The sequence below is a fragment of the Danio aesculapii genome, chromosome 3 (genome assembly GCF_903798145.1).
Source record: "Danio aesculapii chromosome 3, fDanAes4.1, whole genome shotgun sequence".
Classification (NCBI taxonomy): domain Eukaryota; kingdom Metazoa; phylum Chordata; class Actinopteri; order Cypriniformes; family Danionidae; genus Danio; species Danio aesculapii.
Window position 1 is genome coordinate 11389493 of NC_079437.1, and position 21473 is coordinate 11410965.

Here is a 21473-nt window from a genome sequence, read left to right on the forward strand (position 1 = left end):
ACTCTCTGTAACCTGTTTGAGTTTCTTTCTCCTGTTAACTGGGAAAAAAAGATATTTTGAAGAATGTTAAAAAAAAAGCTGGCCATTGACCTCCATATGATGTTTTTTTCTAACTGGATGCCAATATCTGCCAATTTTCAATATTCTTTCAAATATAGTCTTTTTGGAGCTTTGCGAGATTATAGCTGACTCCAATTCCCATGAAAAGTTGAATTTTGACAATGTTTTTAGTCTCTTTTCTCCACTTTTGATATGGAGGATGAGAGAGCTCCTGGATTTCATCTAAAATGTCCTAATTTGTGTTTTAAAGATGAGGGTAGGACATGAGGGTGAGTAATTGATTACAGAATTTAAAGTTTTGAGTCAGGGGTCTGCAGGGTTCTGCAAGTTTAATCAAGTCAAATTTAAGACTTTTATATTTGAAATAAGACCCTTTTGAGACCATTATGAACTAAATTTTAGACTTATACAGGGCTAAACGCTAATGATTGTTTCTAATGATCGGTTGCCACAAAAAATTTGTGACATTTTAAGGTGTCAAAACAAGAAACTCTAGTTGTATACACTTTTTTCAACATATTTCTTTTTTTTTAATTGACAAGTTTAATATTGTTAAACGTATATTATTATGGAGACAATGACATAAATAATCAAAAATATACATTTGTTGGCTTTTAGTCTAAATTGATTAAGTATAATATGTCATGTTAAGTGATATGCTGCTTTGTTATTATCATGAGGAATTGTGTAATTGTTTTTAGTTTTCTTTCCCTGATTAGGGAATTTAATTTAGAGAAATTGCTGTAAAAAAATGTCGAACAGCTATTGTAAATTGTATCTCTTTGCAAAAAAAACTTAAACATTAAAAAACAGGTTTTATTGAGATAGACTGTTGGTGATTGGATGGATGTCATCCCAATTGGGTAACTTTTCTTGGACAGAGGAAAATTAAGACCTGTTTAAAAGGATTTAAGACCTACAACATAATATTTCAGTAAATTTAAGACTTTTTAATGCCTAAAATTTTGTTTTGGAAATTTTAGACATTTTAAGACTTTTTAAAACCCCGCAGGGACCCTGTGTCTTAAACTGCTGGCCCACAGGCTATTTACGCTACCCTCTTATTCGCCCTCCGGCCCAACTGACATCAAAAATATTACGTGATTTGGTCCACCAAAACATAAATATTTAAAAAAAATGTATTGTTACAAAAAATCATTGTTGTGGTGTCACATAGCCACTTGCCACTTGCCATTTTGACCTGCCATACCGGACATTTAAAGCTCTGTACTTATATGTTTGGTTTAGTTTTACTTTAAGTTTCTCTTAGTGTGCGTTATCGACACTAACACACATGCAGTATATTTCTGTGGCTGATTTAACAATTATAAATATATGGCCGTAAGTGATCTATTTTTACTAAAGCTCTATTTTTGTAAATATTCAAGGGTTGTTTTATTGGTATCTGTTTTATACCGCCTGTACTTTGTTGTACAAACACATCTTCATGGATTACAAGTTATGCTGGTGGTGTAACAAATATGATCATTTTGCTAATATTCGATACAAATGGTCTTGTTTAATAAATTTTCTTCATTCGTGTATTAAGATTTGCATAAAAACGATGCACATTGGTAAAATTTTTAAACTGGTTGAGTTGAACATGTTAAAGTAAATGTGAATATACAGTGTATATACGCACTTTTTTGTAGCTGTACAAAAAAAAGGATATTGAGAAATACAATGGATAGTAAAGTCACTTAAATTACTCAAACTGCTTTCTGCTGTTCTTATCTGGAGTACACTATCTGTTCAACTTTTGATTAATCAACATTGTTTATTAGGACAGAATAATAATTACTTTTATTATTATTATTATGCCTATTATTTGTAGTACTGTAGTACTATTATTTCATGTCTGTTGTGTGTGATGCAGGTAGTGCTGTTCGGTCTACAGAGCTGAAATATGAAGAGCTTGTATAGCATTATAAAGTTAGACAGTTACAATCAGCTGCAAAAGATTTAAGATCAATCAAAAAGGCTAAATGCCAACAAGCAATTCAAAGTTGCACATTTAAAGCAGAAAACACTGCAGTTAAAAAAATCTTGACTTCCTCAGAAACTGATGTGAGTTCTTGAACCACTGTAACTCATTTTGCAGCACAGTAAATGTCTTGTCATGAAGAGCCACAGACAACACACATAATCAGAAATGCTACAGTTATCATATCATCTTCTGTTCAGAGGTGGACGCCTGATGTTTGGGAACACAATCTTCTGAGTCAGTTTTGGGAGGTTATTTAACCAAATCACTGTGACAGTTTTGCCTCTGGCATATCACAATGACTAAAACAACATGAGTCACTTGAGGTTTTTTCCCCAGTTTGAATTTGTGCAATAACACACAGTTGAAGTCAGAATTATTAGCCCCCCTGAATTATTAGCCCCCCTGTTTATTTTTTCCCCAATTTCTGTTTAACGGAGAGATTTTTTCAACACATTTCTAAACATAATAGTTTTAATAACTCATTTCTAATAACTGATTTATTTTATCTGTGCCATGATGACAGTAAATAAAAAAGACACTTCTATGATATGGTGACATTTAAAGGCTTAACTATGTTAATTAGGTTAACTAGGCAGGTTAGGGTAATTAGGCAAGTTATTGTATAATGATGGTTTGTTCTGTAGACTATAGAAAAAATATAGCTTAAAGGGGCTAATAATATTGACCTTAAAATGATTTTTTTTTATTTTAAACTGCTTTTATTCTAGCCGAAATAAAACAAATCAGACTTTCCCCAGAAAAAAAAATATTATCAGAAATACTGTGAAAATTTCCTTGCTCTGTTAAACATCATTTGGGAAATATTAAAAAAAAAGAAAAAAAATTAATCGAAGGGGGGCTAATAATTCTGACTCCAACTGTATTTCCTTCATACTTTATTGACTAGAATTATAAACATTATATAAACAAGAAAATTGATGCCTTAAGTTAACATGTTTTTAAAATGCACATCTTGTCCCCAACGTGAATCAAACACTGCATGTATGTTCAGATATTGTATCAGAATGGCTGTTTTACGCTTTATATATTGTCATCTGCTATGCTGTGCTGTTAACAGATATGTATTAAAATATTGATGCATTAACAGTAATGCGCCAATAAGCAATATTCATAAAACTATTTACAAAGGTCAGTGAGATTTTATGCTATCATAAATTTTTAATGGCAAAAAGGAATATTGTACAATTTTGCTACAATTTACAGTAACTGTTTTCTTTCAGAATATGTCAACATTTTTATTTATCCCTATGATAATCTGAATTCTCAGCATTATCCTTCAGAAATTAGGATAATACAATGATTTCAAAACATATCTTATTATTGTTATTATTGCTTTCAATTTTGTTGCTTAATATTTTTAGGAAATCAACATTTCTAATGAAAAAAACATTTTAAATCAGCCATAATTATTTGAAAACTATTTGGTACATTATTCATTCATTTTCCTTTGTCTCTATTTCAGAGGTCGCCACAGTAAAATGAACTGCCAACTATTGCAGCATGTTTTACACAGCGGATGCCCTTCCAGCCTCAACCCAGTACTGGGAAACACCCATACACACTCATTCACACACTCATACACTACGGCCAATTTCATTTGATTATTCATTTTCCTTCGGCTTAGTCCCTTTATTCATCAGGGGTCTTCACAGCGGAATGAACCGCCAACTATTCCAGCATATGTTTTACTCATGCCCTTCCAGCTGTAACCCAGTACTGGGAAACATCCATGCACACTCATTCACACACATACACTATGGCCAATTTCGTTTAATCAATTCCCCTATAGCGCATGTGTTTGGACTGTGGGGGAAACCGGAGCACCCGGAGGAAACCCACACCAACACGGGGAGAACATGCAAACTCCACACAGAATACAATTCATAAATATGCAAATCTAACCCCAATCTAAATTCTAACCCCGACACTTTTCAATACAAAACACAATTCAGAAATGCCAACTGGACCAGCCGGGTATCGGACCAGCGACCTTCTTGCTGTGAGGTAATAGTGCTAACCACTGAGCCACTGTGCAGCCTTGTGACATTTGCTATTTACATGGCGGACTTTGTAAGTGTAAAAATTGAACGCTTCACTAACGAGAAAACAGTTAAACAGACCATCTGAAGCGAGAGGATACTTTCACTTTCTCTCTTAAGGAAACCTGTTGTACGCACAGACATCCATTAGCCTACATAATTAATTTCGTTTGTTAAGCACAAAGATTTGTTTCAAAACTATTTCTAAATTCAGTTCTAATTTACAGCAAATCAATAAATGAACAATAATAACAAAGTGTGGTCAAAAACCTGAGTTATATAAGGCATGAAGGCAGTGGTTTTTATATTTATGTAGAAAATAATAATTTTTATAACACTTTAATCCTTTAATTCTTTTTAATTTGTAAATATATTTGTGTATTGCCGTACATCCTGAGTTTTTTAAGCAATGTGTAAGTGAGGCGCACAACTAATGTGCTCTGCACTGCACTTTAGACCTGCTCTCAGCTGGTCTATAGCAGTCTATTTTAGATCCTCAAAATACAACGCGCCAACAATGCGCCTTTACACACCTCTTTTCTAGACCAAAATACCCATGAGTCCACAAATTGGCGCAAATGGATTTGCTATTTAAACAACGTGGCAGAAAATGAGAAAATTAAGGTTGCGTTGATCTGAAAACAGCAACACATCGGCTTTATTGTCATTTTCAGTTAATTTATTGAGTCCTTAACAAATAAAAGTATTAAGTTCCTACAGAAAAAAAAATCTATCCCCACACTTTTCAATGGTGGTGTATTTTTGAGTTTTTACAAGCCACCTATAGCATTTTTGCTGGATACATCATGGCTAATCTCCATGCTCCTGCACACTCAGAAATAAAAATACAAAGCTATCACTGTGGTGGTAGTGGTGCTTTTTCAAAAGATACATTTTTATACCTGAAGGATCTATAATAGTAACTTTACCCTTCTGTTTTGTTCTGTGCCGTTTTATTGGTGGTTTTTCTAGTTGGGAAGAGGTAAAATTTGTAATTTTTACTGGTGATTTTCAGTTGGCACCATTAATTCTTTAGACAGGCCTGTGAAAAAAAAAGGTTTCTGGCTTTTATATGGAGTTCTATGGAGTAAAACAACAAATTATAGTGTGGGTGCAAAAATACACTTACTATGTTTACCATGTTCTGAGAGCTAAGCTGCTTATTTTGATTTTCTCAGACAAATCAAGATAAATGTGCAAAGGTCTCTCTCTCACACAGAAAAACATGCGCACACAGACTGACACTATACTCCAAATAACTCCATATAAAAGCCAGAAACTAAACTTTTTTGCACTCCAATTGATGATTAACAGTAAAAATGACAATTCTGATCTCTTCCCAACAGGGAAAAATGCTTAATTATATGGTGTTATGGCTTTGCAATAAAAAAATGCCATTAAAAAGGAAGCCAATGCAGCAAAAACAGCCACAAGCGTAATGAAAGAAAAGTAAATTTGCTCAAAGTGTATTATTGAGTTGTTGTTTTTTTACATTTTTCAAAGCATTTTCCCAAAGTATGTGTCAAAATAAGATTTATCAGCAAAAATCATTCCATTTGCTGAAACACAGAGGAAGCTGCGACCAAATTAGGCCTTAAATATCACCCCAGCGAGGATGAAAACATCCCCAACAGCACACAAGGGTTAAGGTAACATAGAGTATACCTAAAAAGTAAAGTAGCCTGTGTGAAAAGCACCTTAGTGCACTCTCTAATTTTAAGATTCACAGTAGAACCAAGATCAACCAAAGCTTTGATCAAGCAAGGTTTCTTTGTTTATTAACATTGAATTCTCCAGTTCCTTCAGGTATTTTAATGCTATGTCTAAATATTACGATCTCAGTATGAAGGACTGGCCCCCCCAAAAATATCATTTACATTCATGAGAATAAAGTGTGATATTACAAAAAAATGTCGTTGAGAATATAAATGGGACCTTGTTTTTATACTAAAGAGTATACCCAGTGCTTAATTTGTAAATTGCGAGGTCCCGGAACAGATCAGGGTAACGAATCCAGCATGTTACCAGAGGAGGGAGAGGTGTAGCGGATAAAAGTGATGAGGCTTGGTGAATCGCAGAGGGTGCCTGTGAGGAGGGGGACCAGTAAAATGAGGTCCCGGATCAGAATTCAGAGGTGCTGGATGCGGCTTGTTCTGACACAAATTAAGCCCTGAGTATATCAAATATCGCCAATATTAAAAAGCTTACCAAAATGCCTTGTCAATGATGTTGTTAATAAATATGTGACCTTTATTTCTATACCTTTATTTCTAAGAGTGTGTGCATGATTTTATGCTGTCATGACTTTGCAGTGAAAAAATGCTGCTATAATGGAAGTCAATGGGGCAAAAACAGTCACTAACATAACGAAAGGGTAGTCAATTTATGTACTGTTTTTCCAAAATGTGTGCGTTATCGAGACTAAAAACACATGCAGTATATTTTCGTGGCTGATTTAAACATTAAAACCTTGGAAATATATAGCTGTAAGTGCTTTATTTTTACTAAAGCTCTATTTTTGTAAATATTCATGGGCTACTTGATAGGTATCTGTTTTATACAGCCTATACTTTTCCCAAAACGTGTCAAAATAAGGCTTGTCAATAAAAAAAATCAATCAATTTGCTGAAACACAAAGGAAATTGGGGCCAATTTAAGACTCAAAATCACCCCAGAGAGGATGAAAATATCCCCCACAGCATATAAGTGTTAAATGTACAGTAGTATACATTGTCAAAAATGTTGTTACTACTATACCCTTATATAGTACCCCTTTCAGGAACAAAACTTTTAAAGGTACCACCACAGTGACAGTGTTTGTACCTATATTTCTGAGAGTGTGTTATTCTGAAACGGGTAAAAGAGCTAAATACTTCAAAAGCGGATGCAATAATAGCATAATGCCTCATAAAATGGCAGAAAATCGATGTAACTGACATACAGATCCATCACTAAGAATTAAGCATTCGGTTTTTATGAAAAGAAAATCCTATAATCATTCACTCAGCCTGGCGTTGCCTCATGCCCTACATAGAGATGTTTAATCCGGCACAGTTATCACATCCTTCTGATTTAATTTCATGCACACAATTTCAGAATGCAGAAAAAACACATGCATTAGAACTAGAAGTGAACATCCTTGTGGGTTTACAGCAGTGTAAATGAACAAAAGGTGTCAAAGAGAATGTGTGAGCTGTTAAACTCCATACTAAAATGCAACTACTAAACTAAAATGCAACTACTACTAAAATGCAAGTGGGTCAGTAAACACCATTTACCCGGCGGCTCAATCTAGGAGAATGACAGACACCAAATAACCTCAAAAACACGAAACCCGCATCATGAGGAGAAGACAAGGACAGTCGTTCCCTTCTTGCGGACGTCTTGTGCTGCGTACAGTATCAGCCCATCTGATGGGGTCTTATGAATGCACAATCACGCCGGCTGTTTGATGCTCTACCTAAACCAACAGTAGCTCAGCAGAGACGCATTCCTAACAAAAGCCTGAGCCCAGAGCGTCTGGGAGAATGAAAAAGCCTGTTGTTCCTGGAGCACATGATCAAAGAAGATGTTCAGATGCTGCTGAGTGCAGGGCGAGCTTCAGAACCTCCAGCTAAACGAATGACTGCTGTGACTTTCATACGATCAGGAGGACGCACAATCACATCTGCAAAACAACTTCAAACAGCATCAGCATGCCTTCTAATTATACTGAGACGGAGCCAGAATGTCGATTGTGGTTCTTAATGATTTGTTCTAGTTCAACATATAGTAGGATTGAATTCAAACATTGAGAAATTAATATCTTAATTTAGCCAAAAGTGGTCATTAAAGTAATAATCTAATCAATAAAGCAATCTTGAATGAGGTGGCATGATGGCTTAGTGGTTAGCACTTTCGCCTCACAGCAAGAAGGTTGCTGGTTTGAGTCCCGGCTGGGCAGTTGGCATTTCTGTGTGGAGTTTGCATGTTCTCCCCGTGTTAGTGTGGGTTTCCTCCGGGTGCTCCGGTTTCCCCCACAGTCCAAACCCAGCAGGCTCACAACATCATAAGACGTTAATATTAGGTTAGATTTAAATCGTGAAGTCAGGTGACCAAAATTATCGACGTCAAATTACGTTGATATTTGGTTAATTTTAGGTTGTGTTGGAAAGTGACCAAAATCCAACGTCTGATAGATGTCATAGTGGTAACATCCACACAACGTCAAGGTATAACATGATTAGACGTTGATATTTGGTTGATTTTAGGTTAGATATTAGAGATTGAAGTTGGCCTGACGTTGGGTTCTGACGTCAACCCGATTTTGATTTCCAAACAAAATCAACATCCCCATGACATTGTAGTACATTGGGGTACAACATCAATTTGACGTCATGTTGACATCCGGATATGACGTCATGTTGACATCCGGTGCCTGCAGGGAAGAGAGCACTATCGGTGAATTGGATGAACTTAATTGGCCATTATGTATGAGTGTGTGTAATGCGGAGTGTATGGGTGTTTTCCAGTACTGGAAGGGCATCCGCTGTGTAAAACATATGCCGGAATAGTTGGAGGTTTATTCCGCTGTGCAAACCCCTGATGTATAAATGACTAAGCCGAAGGAATATTAATGGATATTGAATGAACTTTGTTATGGTTTCCTCACAAATATTAAGCAGATCATCTGTTTTCAACATCATCAAATGTTATTATGATTACTGAAAGATCATGTGACGCTGAAAACTGAAGCGTTGATGATGAAGATTCAACTTTACCCTCATTGTAAATATGAATTTATAGGTAAAAAAAGAAATACTTATTTAAGCTTTAATTATATTTAACAACATTGCAGTTTGAACTATTTCAATAAAAAACAAATTTATATACGGTATTTATAAAGTATAATTAGATTAAGTTAAAAGTGTTCAGGGTTATTGAAAGGGTGTTACTATGAAGTTACAAGGGTTTCTTATGCCCTTAAAAGTTTGCAGTCTATTTTTACATTTTTTTAGCTGCTCTGTCACTTACTATGCATTCTGTAATTGAATACGCTATACCTGTCAATCATGTCACAGTTAATATCCTTCATTTGCATGATTATTTTTACTACAATATTGAAGATAAAGTAACAAAATCTGTAACAAAAAGTTAAAATCTGCCATTTAAAGGTCTTTAATTCACACACAACTGAAAATTATTTCATCATTGTGTCACATTAAGTTGTCACAAACCTTTATGAGTTTCTTTCTTCTGTTGAACAAAAAAAAAAGATATTTTGTACTTGTTTTTGCTCCTATGGAAGTCAATGGTTACAGGTTTTCAGCTTCAAAACATCTTCTTTTGTGTTCAAAACAGAATTAAAAAACTAATAAATGGTTAAATGGTTTAAAGCCAACTGAGAGTCTGGAGAGTCAATAGTGAGCAAATCTCATGTACATCAACAGAATATCCATCGAATGTTAAGCTAGTTTGACTGCAGCACAGTGGACAAAAATCCACTGAAATGAATAGGTATCATAGGGCAATGTTTTCTGCATCTGGTGTGAAAACTACAATGAAGTGCAGCACCACATTTGCATTTTATAGGCTTTTTTTCATTATCAAACCAAAATCAATTTCATTATCAAACCAAACCATTTTGATTTTATTATCAAAATTTTATTATCAAACCAAAACTGCAATTTTCAGCAGCTGAAATTTTGACGCATCCCTAATTTTAAGAGCATCAGTAAATTACACAAGTGACTACAGTTTTCAGCGACTTTATAATAACCATTTATTCAAAAAAAAGCAATTTAACTATTCCTTAAAATAAGAGGTCATGCAACCAAAAACCACAGTTTGCTTAGGATCAAAAACCATAAAAAGCCTTTGGTCACTGTAAAATAATTTCTAACAAAAATAGCAAATAATACCAAACATGTAAAATGGAAGACCATTCCAATGGTTACCTCAATATAATGTTCGCTGGTACACACACACACACACACACACACACACACACACACACACACACACACACACACACACACACACACACACACACACACACACACACACACACTACAATGATGTAAGGATTTAACTCCTGTATTTCAAATGTGGTAGACACTGTACAATATATGCCTATTCGATTTAATCAACAACACTAAACATTGTTGATCTACATTAGTTAATCAAGAAATTAGGTTTTGGACTTTATTTTAAAAAGTTTGTATACCCATTAGGGCTGCACGATATTGGAGAAACTGACATTGCGATATTTTATTTTTCTGCGATACTGAGATTCATTTTAACAGATGATTTAAATATCTCTATTTGCAAAGAGTTAATCATTTTTGATTGATTAGGCTGTCTTTATAGGCGTGCACATTATCATAACATGTAATGAACCAATCACAAGCATTGACAAATACAGTAGAGTAAAGTTAGAAATGAAACAAAAGCTTTATAGTTTCCTGGATAATTTAATGAAATAAAACTGTATAATTTTCATTGTATCACCGGCCACTTTATTAGGTACACCAGTCCAACTGCTCGATAACGCAAATTCCTAATCAGCCAATCACATGGCAGCAACTCAATGCATTTAGGCATGTAGACATGATCAAGACGATCTGTTGCAGTTCAAACCGAGCATCAGAATGAGGAAGAAAGATGATTTAAGTGACTTTGAATGTGGCATGGTTGTGGTGCCAGACGGGCTGATCTGAGTATTTCAGAAACTGCTGATCTATTGAGATTTTCATGCACAACCATCTCTAGAATATTAGAAAAAAGATTGGAAAACCGTTGCCTGGTCTGATGAGTCTCGATTTCTGCTGCAGGATTTGGATGGTAGGCTCAGAATTTGGCATCAACAGCATGAAAGCATGGATCCATCCTGCCTTGTATCAATGGTTCAGGCTGGTGGTGGTGGTGTAATGGTGTGGGGGATATTTTCTTGACACATTTTGGGCCCATTAGTACCAATTGAGCATCGTGTCAACGCCACAGCCTACCTGAGTATTGTTGCTGACCATGTCCATCCCTTTATGACCACAGTGTACCCATCTTCTGATGGCTACTTCCAGTAGGATAATGTGCCATGTCATAAAGCGTGAATCATCTCAGACTGGTTACTCAAACATGACAATGAGTTCACTGTACTCAAATGGCCTCCACAGTCACCAGAACTCAATTTAATAGAGCACCTGTGGGATGTGGTGGAACGGGAAATTCACATCATGGATGTGCAGCCCACTAATCTGCAGCAACTGTGTGATGCTATCAAGTCAGTATGGACCAAAATCTCTGAGGAATATTTTTAGTACCTTGCTGAATCTATGCCACGAAGGACTAAGGCATTTCTGACAGGGGGCCAACCTGGTACCAGTACTAAGGTGTACCTAATAAAGTGGCCGGTGAGTGTATACTCTTTCTTGAAATGACAAAAAAGTCCATTTGTTGTGCATAAATGCTTTACACTGGCTTGAAATGCACACACAGTCACAGGCATTAAAAAAAAATATATATATTAGTAACTTTATGGTTAAACTTTGCAATTACTCCAAAATCATGTGTATTTTTAACTGTGGCTTCTAGTCAACTATAATCCTTATTCGACATTGCAGATATCGTTGCAATATCGATGCTGAAACGATATATTGTGCTTTTAAAGTGATTAGCTGACTTTAAGTAAGTAAACTAGCTACCTTAAAATAATTAAGCAAATGAACTATGGGCATAACCCTAAAAATAGTTCATATTTAACTGAGGTTTACTCACTTTTAAATTAAAGCAATCGCTTTTTACAGTGTACAAAAATAAAATCCCTACTATTTAAAAAATAAACAGCTGCAAATGAACGTCATAGACTTTACACAGATCCTGATGAAATGTCTAATTGTACCATATGCTTAGTACAATCATGATCAAAGGAGCATTAATAGACATTCCAAACTTGCAATGACTTCCCATTCCAAACTTGCAATTAGTTCAAGCAAGAATCCCATCTTTGCCGCTGTTCTGCTTTAGTCAAAAATAAAAAAAACAAGCACACCAAACCTAATTATGTATGCTTAAACACTGACAGCTTCTGATTAAGAGCATTTAAGGAGAAGACCTCAATTAAAGCAAAGCCGAATACACTAACAGCGACATTTTTTCCAAAGCAATGTACAGTACATTCATTACAGGGACAATCCCTCCGGAGCATCCAGAGGTTAAGTGCCGAGCCAAATGGGACGGCGATGATCTCAATAACTCTCCAGCTCCTGCTCTCCAGCTCCATGGGAAATGAAGCGACATCCGTTGCGCAGATCCCAAACCATCATCCCCATGCAAAAAACTCTCAACTTACACAAGCACAACCCCAGCACAGCAAAACACAGTAAGAGCTACGCACCTTCTCCAGCTTCTCGAAGTGTTCCCGCAGGAACTTCATAGGCCGCTCGGGCTTGGCGATGCACAGGTTGACGATGCACTCTTTGAGGATCTGCTGTATGTTGTGTTTCTGCACGAAAACCTCACAGCCTTTCAGACTTTCATCTTCTTCCAGATTGGAGGAGGAGGTGGCCATCTTATCTACTATCACTGCTGCGGGGGGAAAAAGTGGGGAGGATCGAGAGAGAGAGATATTAAGTCTGTGCATCTTATATTCTCTCAAGTAATAATGCTTGCCTGTTAAGTGAATAAATAATCAATGTATAAACCATTGAATGTACATATATGTCAGTCAGTCATTACAGATAGATAGATAGATAGATAGATAGATAGATAGATAGATAGATAGATAGATAGATAGATAGATAGATAGATACTGCACATAGGACATGACATTATGACATATATATTTAAAGGCCATTTATATTAACGTATTTACATTCCACTTCCGCCATTTACTGATATCAAACATCTAAAAGACGACAACTGACGAATAAATAAGGTTTTAATCGAGCTGTAACGTTACTTTAACGAAACGTGATGCCGCATTTACTCGTGCGTGGAAGAAAAAACCGTCGGTTTAACGCTCGAGCATCACTCTCTGTTCACCTGTTTACGTTTTTATCACAACATATCCGCTTCGAAATACAAACCTATGCTGTGTACGTGTGATTTTAGTCACTTGTGACCTCGTAAACGGCGTCTGTCGGTGTTTTAATCTGAAAACGGCGGCGTCTGTCACGGTGTTTTATGTTAATTTGGCTTACCGTTATGAGGCGGAGATGCAAGGCTCGCGCTCTGGGATGTTGCTTGTTTGGTCCTGCAGCTCGCGAGCGCTATGACGTCAATCCGTATTCCGATTGGACGCTGAAATTAATACACTTATAATGAAGATTATAATTTTAAAAAACGAAAAAAGTAATTTAGCTGTTATGTAGATGGTTATGGAGCGAAGTTGTGTGCGTTTTATGAATGTATTATTTATTTACTTGCGATAATATCCTGTTTCAGCCAATCAAGGGCGTTGTGCGTCATCCAGAATAGCACGCATGCTTTCACAGGCTTTACATCACAGAACTGACCTCTACAAACTGGGATGTTTTGTGAACAAACGCATTTATATGCAGAGATGGCTGTGCTGATGTCAGTCTTTCCCCCCCCCCAGTTGAGCAGCTATGGAAAAGTCTAAACATAAGCAATATGTTTTGGAAATAATCAGAGTTATCTTGCATTATTCACGGGATAGTTGGCAAAAATGCACAGTGCTATATATACGACTCAACAACTTACAACACTGTACGTATTTGCCAACAATCCCATGAATAATGCTTTATACTGTAAATATGATGTAAATGTTGCTCATTAATATAGATGTGTTGAAAATAATTATTGAGATAACTAATTCGTTAACCTATTTAATATGTTTGCTTGTAAAATATGGATTTATCTGGCATTTGATGTTTTTCTTTTTGTAATATATACAGTGGAATGAACCGCCAACTACTCCAGCACATGTTTTACGCAGCTTATGCCCTTCCAGCTGCAACCCAGCACTAAGAAACACCCATACACTCTCTCACACACACACACACACACTCTCTCTCTCTTACACTACGGCTAGTTTATTCAATTCACCTATACCGCATGTCTTTGGACTGCAGGAGAAACCAGAGCACCTGGAGGAAACCCACACCAACATGGGGAGAACATGCAAACTCCACACAGAAATGCCAACAGAACCAGCCAGGAATCAAAAAAGCAACCTTCTTGCTGAGGCAACAGTGCTAACCACTGAACCACCATGTCGCCTCTTTTTGTAATATATAGATAATATTTCATTTAGTTTAAAATTCTCCGTTTCTCTGGATGTCCTCATTTTTTTGGTATGTGTAAACATTGTCAGCCTACAGCCTAGAAATTGGGGGTAATAGTAGTACACAAATACACACACACACATACATATATATATATATATATATATATATATATATATATATATATATATATATATATATACACACACACACATTCTACCAGAAACGTACATTTTCACTAATAAAAAATGTCACAGGACCTGACCTTTAAGCTGGTCATCCTCAAAAATCATACAAAAACAAGCATAAAATCATACAATTCAATAGAACGTATCCTTGATGACTGCCAACTTCTTCATCAAATGATGGCACTTCTATTGAGTCATATCATAGGCTCCCTTAAAAGTGTATTGCACGTATTTTATGTTAAATTTAATGGAAATGTGACAGGACTCACAGAACCATTGGGACAATTGTAAATTTATTTATCTGTAGTATTTATTTGTAGAATGTATTTCTAATTTTATGTTTTTAATCAATTGATGTGAATAACAACTTTGCTATTTCTAAAGTTTTTTTTTTCAAAATAATAAATAATCTAAATAAATTTCTAAAAACTAATAAACTATTAAAGCTGTAGGTTCAATTGGGCTAAGGACAATGACATGGTTTGTACATTTGTAAATGGTTTTTAATTAAAAAAATAAATAAAAAATTCAATTCAATTCACCTTTATTTGTATAGCGCTTTTACAATGTAGATTGTAGCTTCACATAAAAGGTCACAGTAAATTGGAACAGTGTAGTTCAGTTTTTAGTGTTTAAATTCAGTTCAGTTTAGCTCAGTTCAGTGTGGTTTAATAATCACTACTGAGAGTCCAAAATCTGATAACCAAAGGAATGATTTATTCCTTTACAGAACAACTCACAGAAATCTTCCATCAGTCCATTTTAGACATTTTTGGGATAAAATACTTTTTATTCACTGTATTTGTATTTTTATTTCAAGGACAGATAATGTACCTTTCTGGTAGAATGTCCCATATACATATACACAAGTCTGTTATTTACACACATACATATAGAACTCTTCTGAAGTCAAAACATTGGTACTGTGTTGTCCAAAAATGAAAATTAAGATGTCTAAAATCCAACAAATTCTTTTTTTTCTGTCATTTTAGGCACTAAACGACAACAATATTTTACATTTAGATGAAACGTCATCAGTTTGCAGAACAATTTACATTTTACTAGAACACATAACTATAAAATCCAGAAAAAACAAAGAGTTTCCAAGTAGCCTTTTAATTTAGTCCATAACTATGTTTTTATTATCTTATTGTGTGTTTACATGGCGTCACGGTGACACAGTGGGTAGCACGATCGCCTCACAGCAAGAAGGTCACTGGTTTAAGCCCCAGCTGGGTCAGTTGGCATTTCTGTTTGGAGTTTGCATGCTCACCCCATGTTTGCGTGGGTTTCCTCTGGGTGCTCCGGTTTCCCTCACAGTATAAAGACATGTGGTAGGTGAACTAAATGAGCCAAGTTGTCTGTAGTGTAGGTGTGTGAATGCAAGAGTGTATGGGTGTTTCCCATTCTATTAGGTTGCGGCTGGAAGGGCATCCGCTGTGTAAAACATATGCTGGATAAGTTGGCGGTTAATTCCACTGTGGCGACCCCAAATTAATAAAGGGACTAAGCTGAAAAGAAAATGAATAAATAAATGTGTGTTTTAATATCTTATTTATTTATTATTGAATAACGTCAAAAATACAACGCAAGTCGCATAGCTTCGCATAGTTTGTTGATTTTTTTTTTAGGCTAATATGGACTCAACATAATGTTTCATTAAATATTTTTAATGCAATAAAAATTGAATTTTTACCTGAAAATTTACATTTATGAACATGAAATTTGGCCATTAAAATAAAGACATTAATAAAAATGTTTGGGTCTTTTTGTCTGAGTTTTCAAAAATTCCTAAAAGGACATCTGCAATACAAGTCGATTACATTTTGCCAAAGAAATTACACATAAGGGCAATACCAAAATAAATCAACAGAGCTCTCTGGCCTCTGCTTGCAAATTCTATTGCTGCATCCCAATTCGCATACTATCCGTTCTAAATAGTATGTGAAAATAGAATTGGTATGTCCCAAATCTCGTACTATATTGAAAAGAGTATGCCAAAGGTTTCCAAATCATGTACTATTTCCGATATTGCCCACAGTACATTGCGCGTTGGACGTGATTCGATTAGAACTACAAACGCAGGTGACAAGTGTAAATAAACTACAAACATGGAGGACACGCGAGACCAACTGTCAAGTAGAGAGGCTTCGGTAAAGATGTTTGACTGTTAATCAATATCTAGCCCACTGCAAAATATTTAAATTACGTTTCCTGAGTTATATTTTATCTGTAACAACAATACTGAACTTTTATATAGACGTGTTTACGCATTAACGTCTGAATCCAAAGACCTGAGGAGATTTCTCTGCATGAAAGACTCGTGAATGGGAGATTAACCTGCTGCTGCATCTCCAACAAGGAAGGAAATTAAACATGACAGTAATGTTGATGATGTGTGCAGATGATTGACAGGTCTCATAACTAAGCAACATAACGATCTGTTAACGAGGAAGTTGTATACTCTTGTATAATCTTGTATACTCTTCTGGCACACACTCAAAAGTATCAATTTTTACTTCACAAAAAAGGTACATACTTTTAGGCCGTAGTATGAATATGCGAATTGGGACGCAACATATATTTATTCTGACCAAGGACGCGAAGTAAAATAAAGTTGAACAGTTTTGAATGTGCATCTACCGTAAAGCAACCACAGCTGTCGCGATTTACAGTCGTAGTGGCAACAATAACCATGACAACCAGCAACAACAACAACACATGTGAAGCAGCAATGGCGGCCGCCGGTGATGACCGAGCCGCGGCGGATGTGTTAAAATCTCTGGCTCGCCATTTAAACTGTTTAAACGAAGACAACAAAAGCGCGAGAAAGCGAGCTCTAGATGCGGTTAGGAGAGAAACCGTCGAGCAGCGGTTATCCAGCGGCGTGATGCAGGAGCTTCTCGGCTGTTTGCTGAAGCCGCTGCTAAAGTGTCTGTCAGATCCAGCAGAGACGTGCAGGGACGCTTCAATCCAGATCATCGCAGGATTTATCAGGGCTGTCCCCAAACCAGAGGACTGTCTGCCGTATCTGATCCCCGCGCTGGCGCAGAGGCTCGGCGGAAAGGAGATCCTGGAGCCCGCGGAGGAGCTCAGACTGGCGCTCGTGGAGATGCTCTCTCTGCTGGTGGAGGTGTGCGGGAAGCAGATCGCCCCTTACCTGGAGGACTTGATCAAAATCCTGCAGAGGACCATCACTGATCCTTTCGCTGAAGTCAAGAAGGAGAGCTGTAGATGCACCGTCAGCGTAGCTCAGTGTATTCCTGGTAAGATGTTGATGTGCTTCAAAAGTGAGCGATAGTTCACCTTAAAAATTTGAATTTTTATTTTCATTTACTCTCTATCAAGGGGTTCCAAACATTTATGAGTTTCAAAAGAAATTAGTCCAAGGCACTCGGAATATGTGGAAAATTTAAAAAGCCTTTATTCACATGGCTTAATCTTAAAAGAAACCTACGCGTTTCGGCAGAGATCTGCCTTCATCATGGTAAACAGTGATCAGGTGCGTTTAGAGTCTCTTTTGAGTACTAAGGTCACATGACTCATTCAAACATCTCTACAATACTCAAATAATTTAACCGACATAGTCAACTATCATCATTAATTCAGCATAGATAGAGGGTGACTTTAAACCATGCACAGATATACAAAAAATGCTTAATCATGGCATGTACATACATACTTCCGAACACATTTACATGTGCACATACACATATATACACACATACACGTATAAAAACATGTACACATGGGAAAATACAAACACATTCTACAATGTATGATGATAATCAGTGGATCATCTATGGATAAACTGTTCTACAAAAATGAAGAAAAGTCTAATTCACCAACATTGGTTGTTGTCGAACACAAAAGAAGGTATTTTGAAGAATGTTGGAAACCTGTAACCTGTACTATGGAAGTAAGCATGGGCCGGTGTAAGTTTCTGACTGTGTGATAACTAAAGCCAGATGGAATCTGCGGACGTTTTTTGCTATTTCTTCTGAGAATTTTAGTAAAAATCTGCGGATTTCTGCGGATTGATTTTGGGAGTATCATAACTAAAACTAATCTTTTTAACTTTTATTTAAGGTTTAAAAGGCAAATCCAAATAGATTCACTTTCCTTCGTAAACAAAGCAAGTCTCTCATATAATATCTCTACTAAAAGACAGAAAATATTACTGCATTGTACATAAATCAGATGAACATTTTAATATTAGTCAATAATATTACTTTAATAACCAAAATGAATAAATATAGATTTACACACATTTACTCAAGTAAATAAACAGAATTAATGATGGGCTAAAAATTTGCTGAAATCTGCGCAAAATCTGCGTGGGCCTAGTAATAACACTGTATAACAATATCACGGTTTCACAGTATCTCAGTTTTCTGTTTACTGCTGTGAAATCATTTCTTTTTAAATGTCTTAGTGAAAAAACAACCCCCCCCCCCCATTTAACACAACATATTACATTTTAAGAAGCATTTATAATATTTTGGGACACTAAACATGTCAGGCTACATAATTAAAATAAACCATTGACTTTTACTATTCTTCATTAGCTTCAAAAACACAGATTTACTTACAACACAATTTTTTTTTAAAAACCCTCTACATATACCTTAGAAATGGTATAACAAAACATTTTTGTGGTTTTAATACCTTGACTTTTCCAAACCGCGATAAACCTTGAAACCGGTTATCATCCCGTGCCTATATAGAAGTCAGTCTGTTTCTGAGATTTTTCCAAAATATCTTCTTTTGAGATCAACGGAGAAACTCAAACAGGTTTGTATCAAGCGAAGGTTGAGTAAATGAGGGCAGAGTCAAATTTTTGTTCAGAATTAGGTGCTAGAGATTGGATGGCTTGGATTTGTTTCTGCTGAGAGGCTAAACCAGAGACTTGTTTTTGTGATGCAAAAAAAGTCAAACAAATAAATACATGTAATCCACCGGTTCTATTGCACCCGACCCGGTCTGAGCTGCGATTGAACCAGTGATTCTTTGCATGGGAGTCAGTTGCTCTAACAAGGAGGCTAAAGACCATGGTAAGACTGTGCGATTCGGGGAAAATATCTAATTGGGATTTTTATTTATTTATTTTTAACAGATATTGCAAATTCTTTTTGATTTGTGATTTAATTTTGTAGTCAAGCTTCAACTCAACATTATGTATCATAGCTACTTACTGCTAAAATGCAGTGAGTGTTAGTTTAAAAAGGAACTGAAAAAATATTAGCTCCAATTATTATTCAAATTTGTTTATAAATAATTATAAATAATTAAACACTAATTTTTCTCTATAGGAAACAGTAGTGAGCTATGGTGTCTCCTGGTGCCTTCGTAATGTTTTTTCATATGTTGTAACAGTTGCAAACAACTCTGAAATTGCACTTTTCTGTTGTTGCTACTAGATCGTGTCACTGGGAATACTTTCAGTTGACTTTTTAGCAAGACACTCCTCATATAGCCCTCTGTGGTGCCTTTTTATGTGCTGGTTGTTGTATTTCCTTTTTTGCTGTGGCAACAATTCTGCGACAGCTCTTACAAATGACCATTTTTTGTTCAGTGTCTGTGAGTTTGAAACACAAATATTCCCATATTACAGACAGGCTGTTTTTCTTTAATATAAATTCCTCTATTAATGCTTCTGAAGCAGCAGACGCTATTATTCTTCGCTTTCCTGTTTGTTTATTTTATTGTGGGTGTTCTGCATAGTTCAGTTGCCCAATTTTGATTGGGTAGAACGAAAGTGTGCTTACTCAGTTGGCTAGTAAGACTGTCACACACAGATGACAGTCACGCATTTGCTCTGGGCGGGGGAAATGAAATAATACAAATATATTTCATATTGCGGCCTCTTGCGATTAGCTAATTGCAACGTTTCAAATCGTGATGACGATTCGATTTTAATTAATCGCACTGCCCTACACCTGTCTGTCGCTAGGGCACCTTTTGAGGTCAGAGGAGTGAGGGTTACCTGCATAGCACTTCACTAGCTGGCCTCCGTTACACTCACCTCACTTCCATCCCGGATGAGCCCCCACGTGTAATCCACCAGTCCTATTGCACCCAAACTAATCTGAGCTAGGTTCGAACTGGCGATTCTTCGCATTGGAGTCGGTTGCTTTAACAAAGAGGCTAAAGACCATGGCCGTATCAAAAGACAGAGTTTATCCGATGTCTTCTTGTTTAGTCTTCTTGACATTTAACAGTATAAGTTTTGATTTTGGCCCCCCTTTCTAAAACTTTGTGAGTGAACAGGTGACAAATTTGGCATTGTGCGACGTCTAATGGGATGTCTATCGACCCAACCCTAGTGACCGATATTAGCCTTCCTCCGCCTTCAACGTAACCATGTGTCCATCGACCACATCTGCTTACTACATGTCCCATACTTCATGAAAAACATCTTGCAATTCTAAATGTGCTCCACACAGGTGAGTAGGCTGGACAAACCACCTGTAGGACACACTCTCTTCTTTCCATTTGCACCAGACACTTTCTTTATCATCATTCTGTGTTTCCGGAAAACATCTTGAGGTAGATTAGCATGTATATACCACAACTTTCGAATGATTTGATGCGCTACTTTTATCCTCACTTGGATAAAGAGTCTGCTAAATGAGTAAATGTAAATTTCACCTTTATTTATTTATTGTTTTAATGTTTGGAAAAACCCATTTTTTCTTCCAGTATCTACAAGTAAGGCACAAGTATTTGCCTTCTTTCTGTTCTTCTCTGCCCAGAACATTTCCATCTTCAGGCTGAGAGTCTTCTGAAGCCCCTGTTGCAGACTATTTCTCACCAGCACTCCCAAGTGAGAGTTTCTGCCACACAGGCCATCGGTGCAGTCGTTCAGTACAGCGCAGGCAAGAATGTGGATGAGGTTTTGTCCCACTTGGCACAGAGATTGTTTGACGACTCGCCACGGGTAATCTGCTTTAAA

The 21473-nt window shown here is 36.4% G+C and overlaps 2 protein-coding genes across 4 annotated transcripts in view; one reads left to right on the top strand and one right to left on the bottom strand.

The window, feature by feature from the left end:
* The window catches only part of prkar1b (protein kinase, cAMP-dependent, regulatory, type I, beta), a 151756-nt gene extending 138397 nt beyond the window's left edge, over positions 1-13359 (bottom strand). Inside the window, exons 1-2 of one of the 3 annotated variants that reach the window (XM_056453130.1) lie at positions 13284-13359; positions 12479-12669 (exon numbers count right to left, since the gene is read on the bottom strand). In XM_056453130.1, coding sequence (XP_056309105.1) covers positions 12479-12652 — 174 coding nt within the window. In that variant the 5' untranslated portion in view covers positions 12653-12669; positions 13284-13359. Of the gene's footprint in view, positions 1-12478; positions 12670-13169; positions 13239-13283 lie in introns of those variants that run through there. The other 2 variants (XM_056453132.1, XM_056453131.1) reach the window with 2 other exon arrangements.
* Positions 13360-17247: 3888 nt separating this feature from the next.
* dnaaf5 (dynein axonemal assembly factor 5) overlaps positions 17248-21473 on the top strand; it is a 49622-nt gene continuing 45396 nt past the window's right edge. The window contains 2 exon segments of the mRNA XM_056449455.1: positions 17248-17784; positions 21274-21458. Coding sequence (XP_056305430.1) covers positions 17253-17784; positions 21274-21458 — 717 coding nt within the window. The 5' untranslated portion in view covers positions 17248-17252.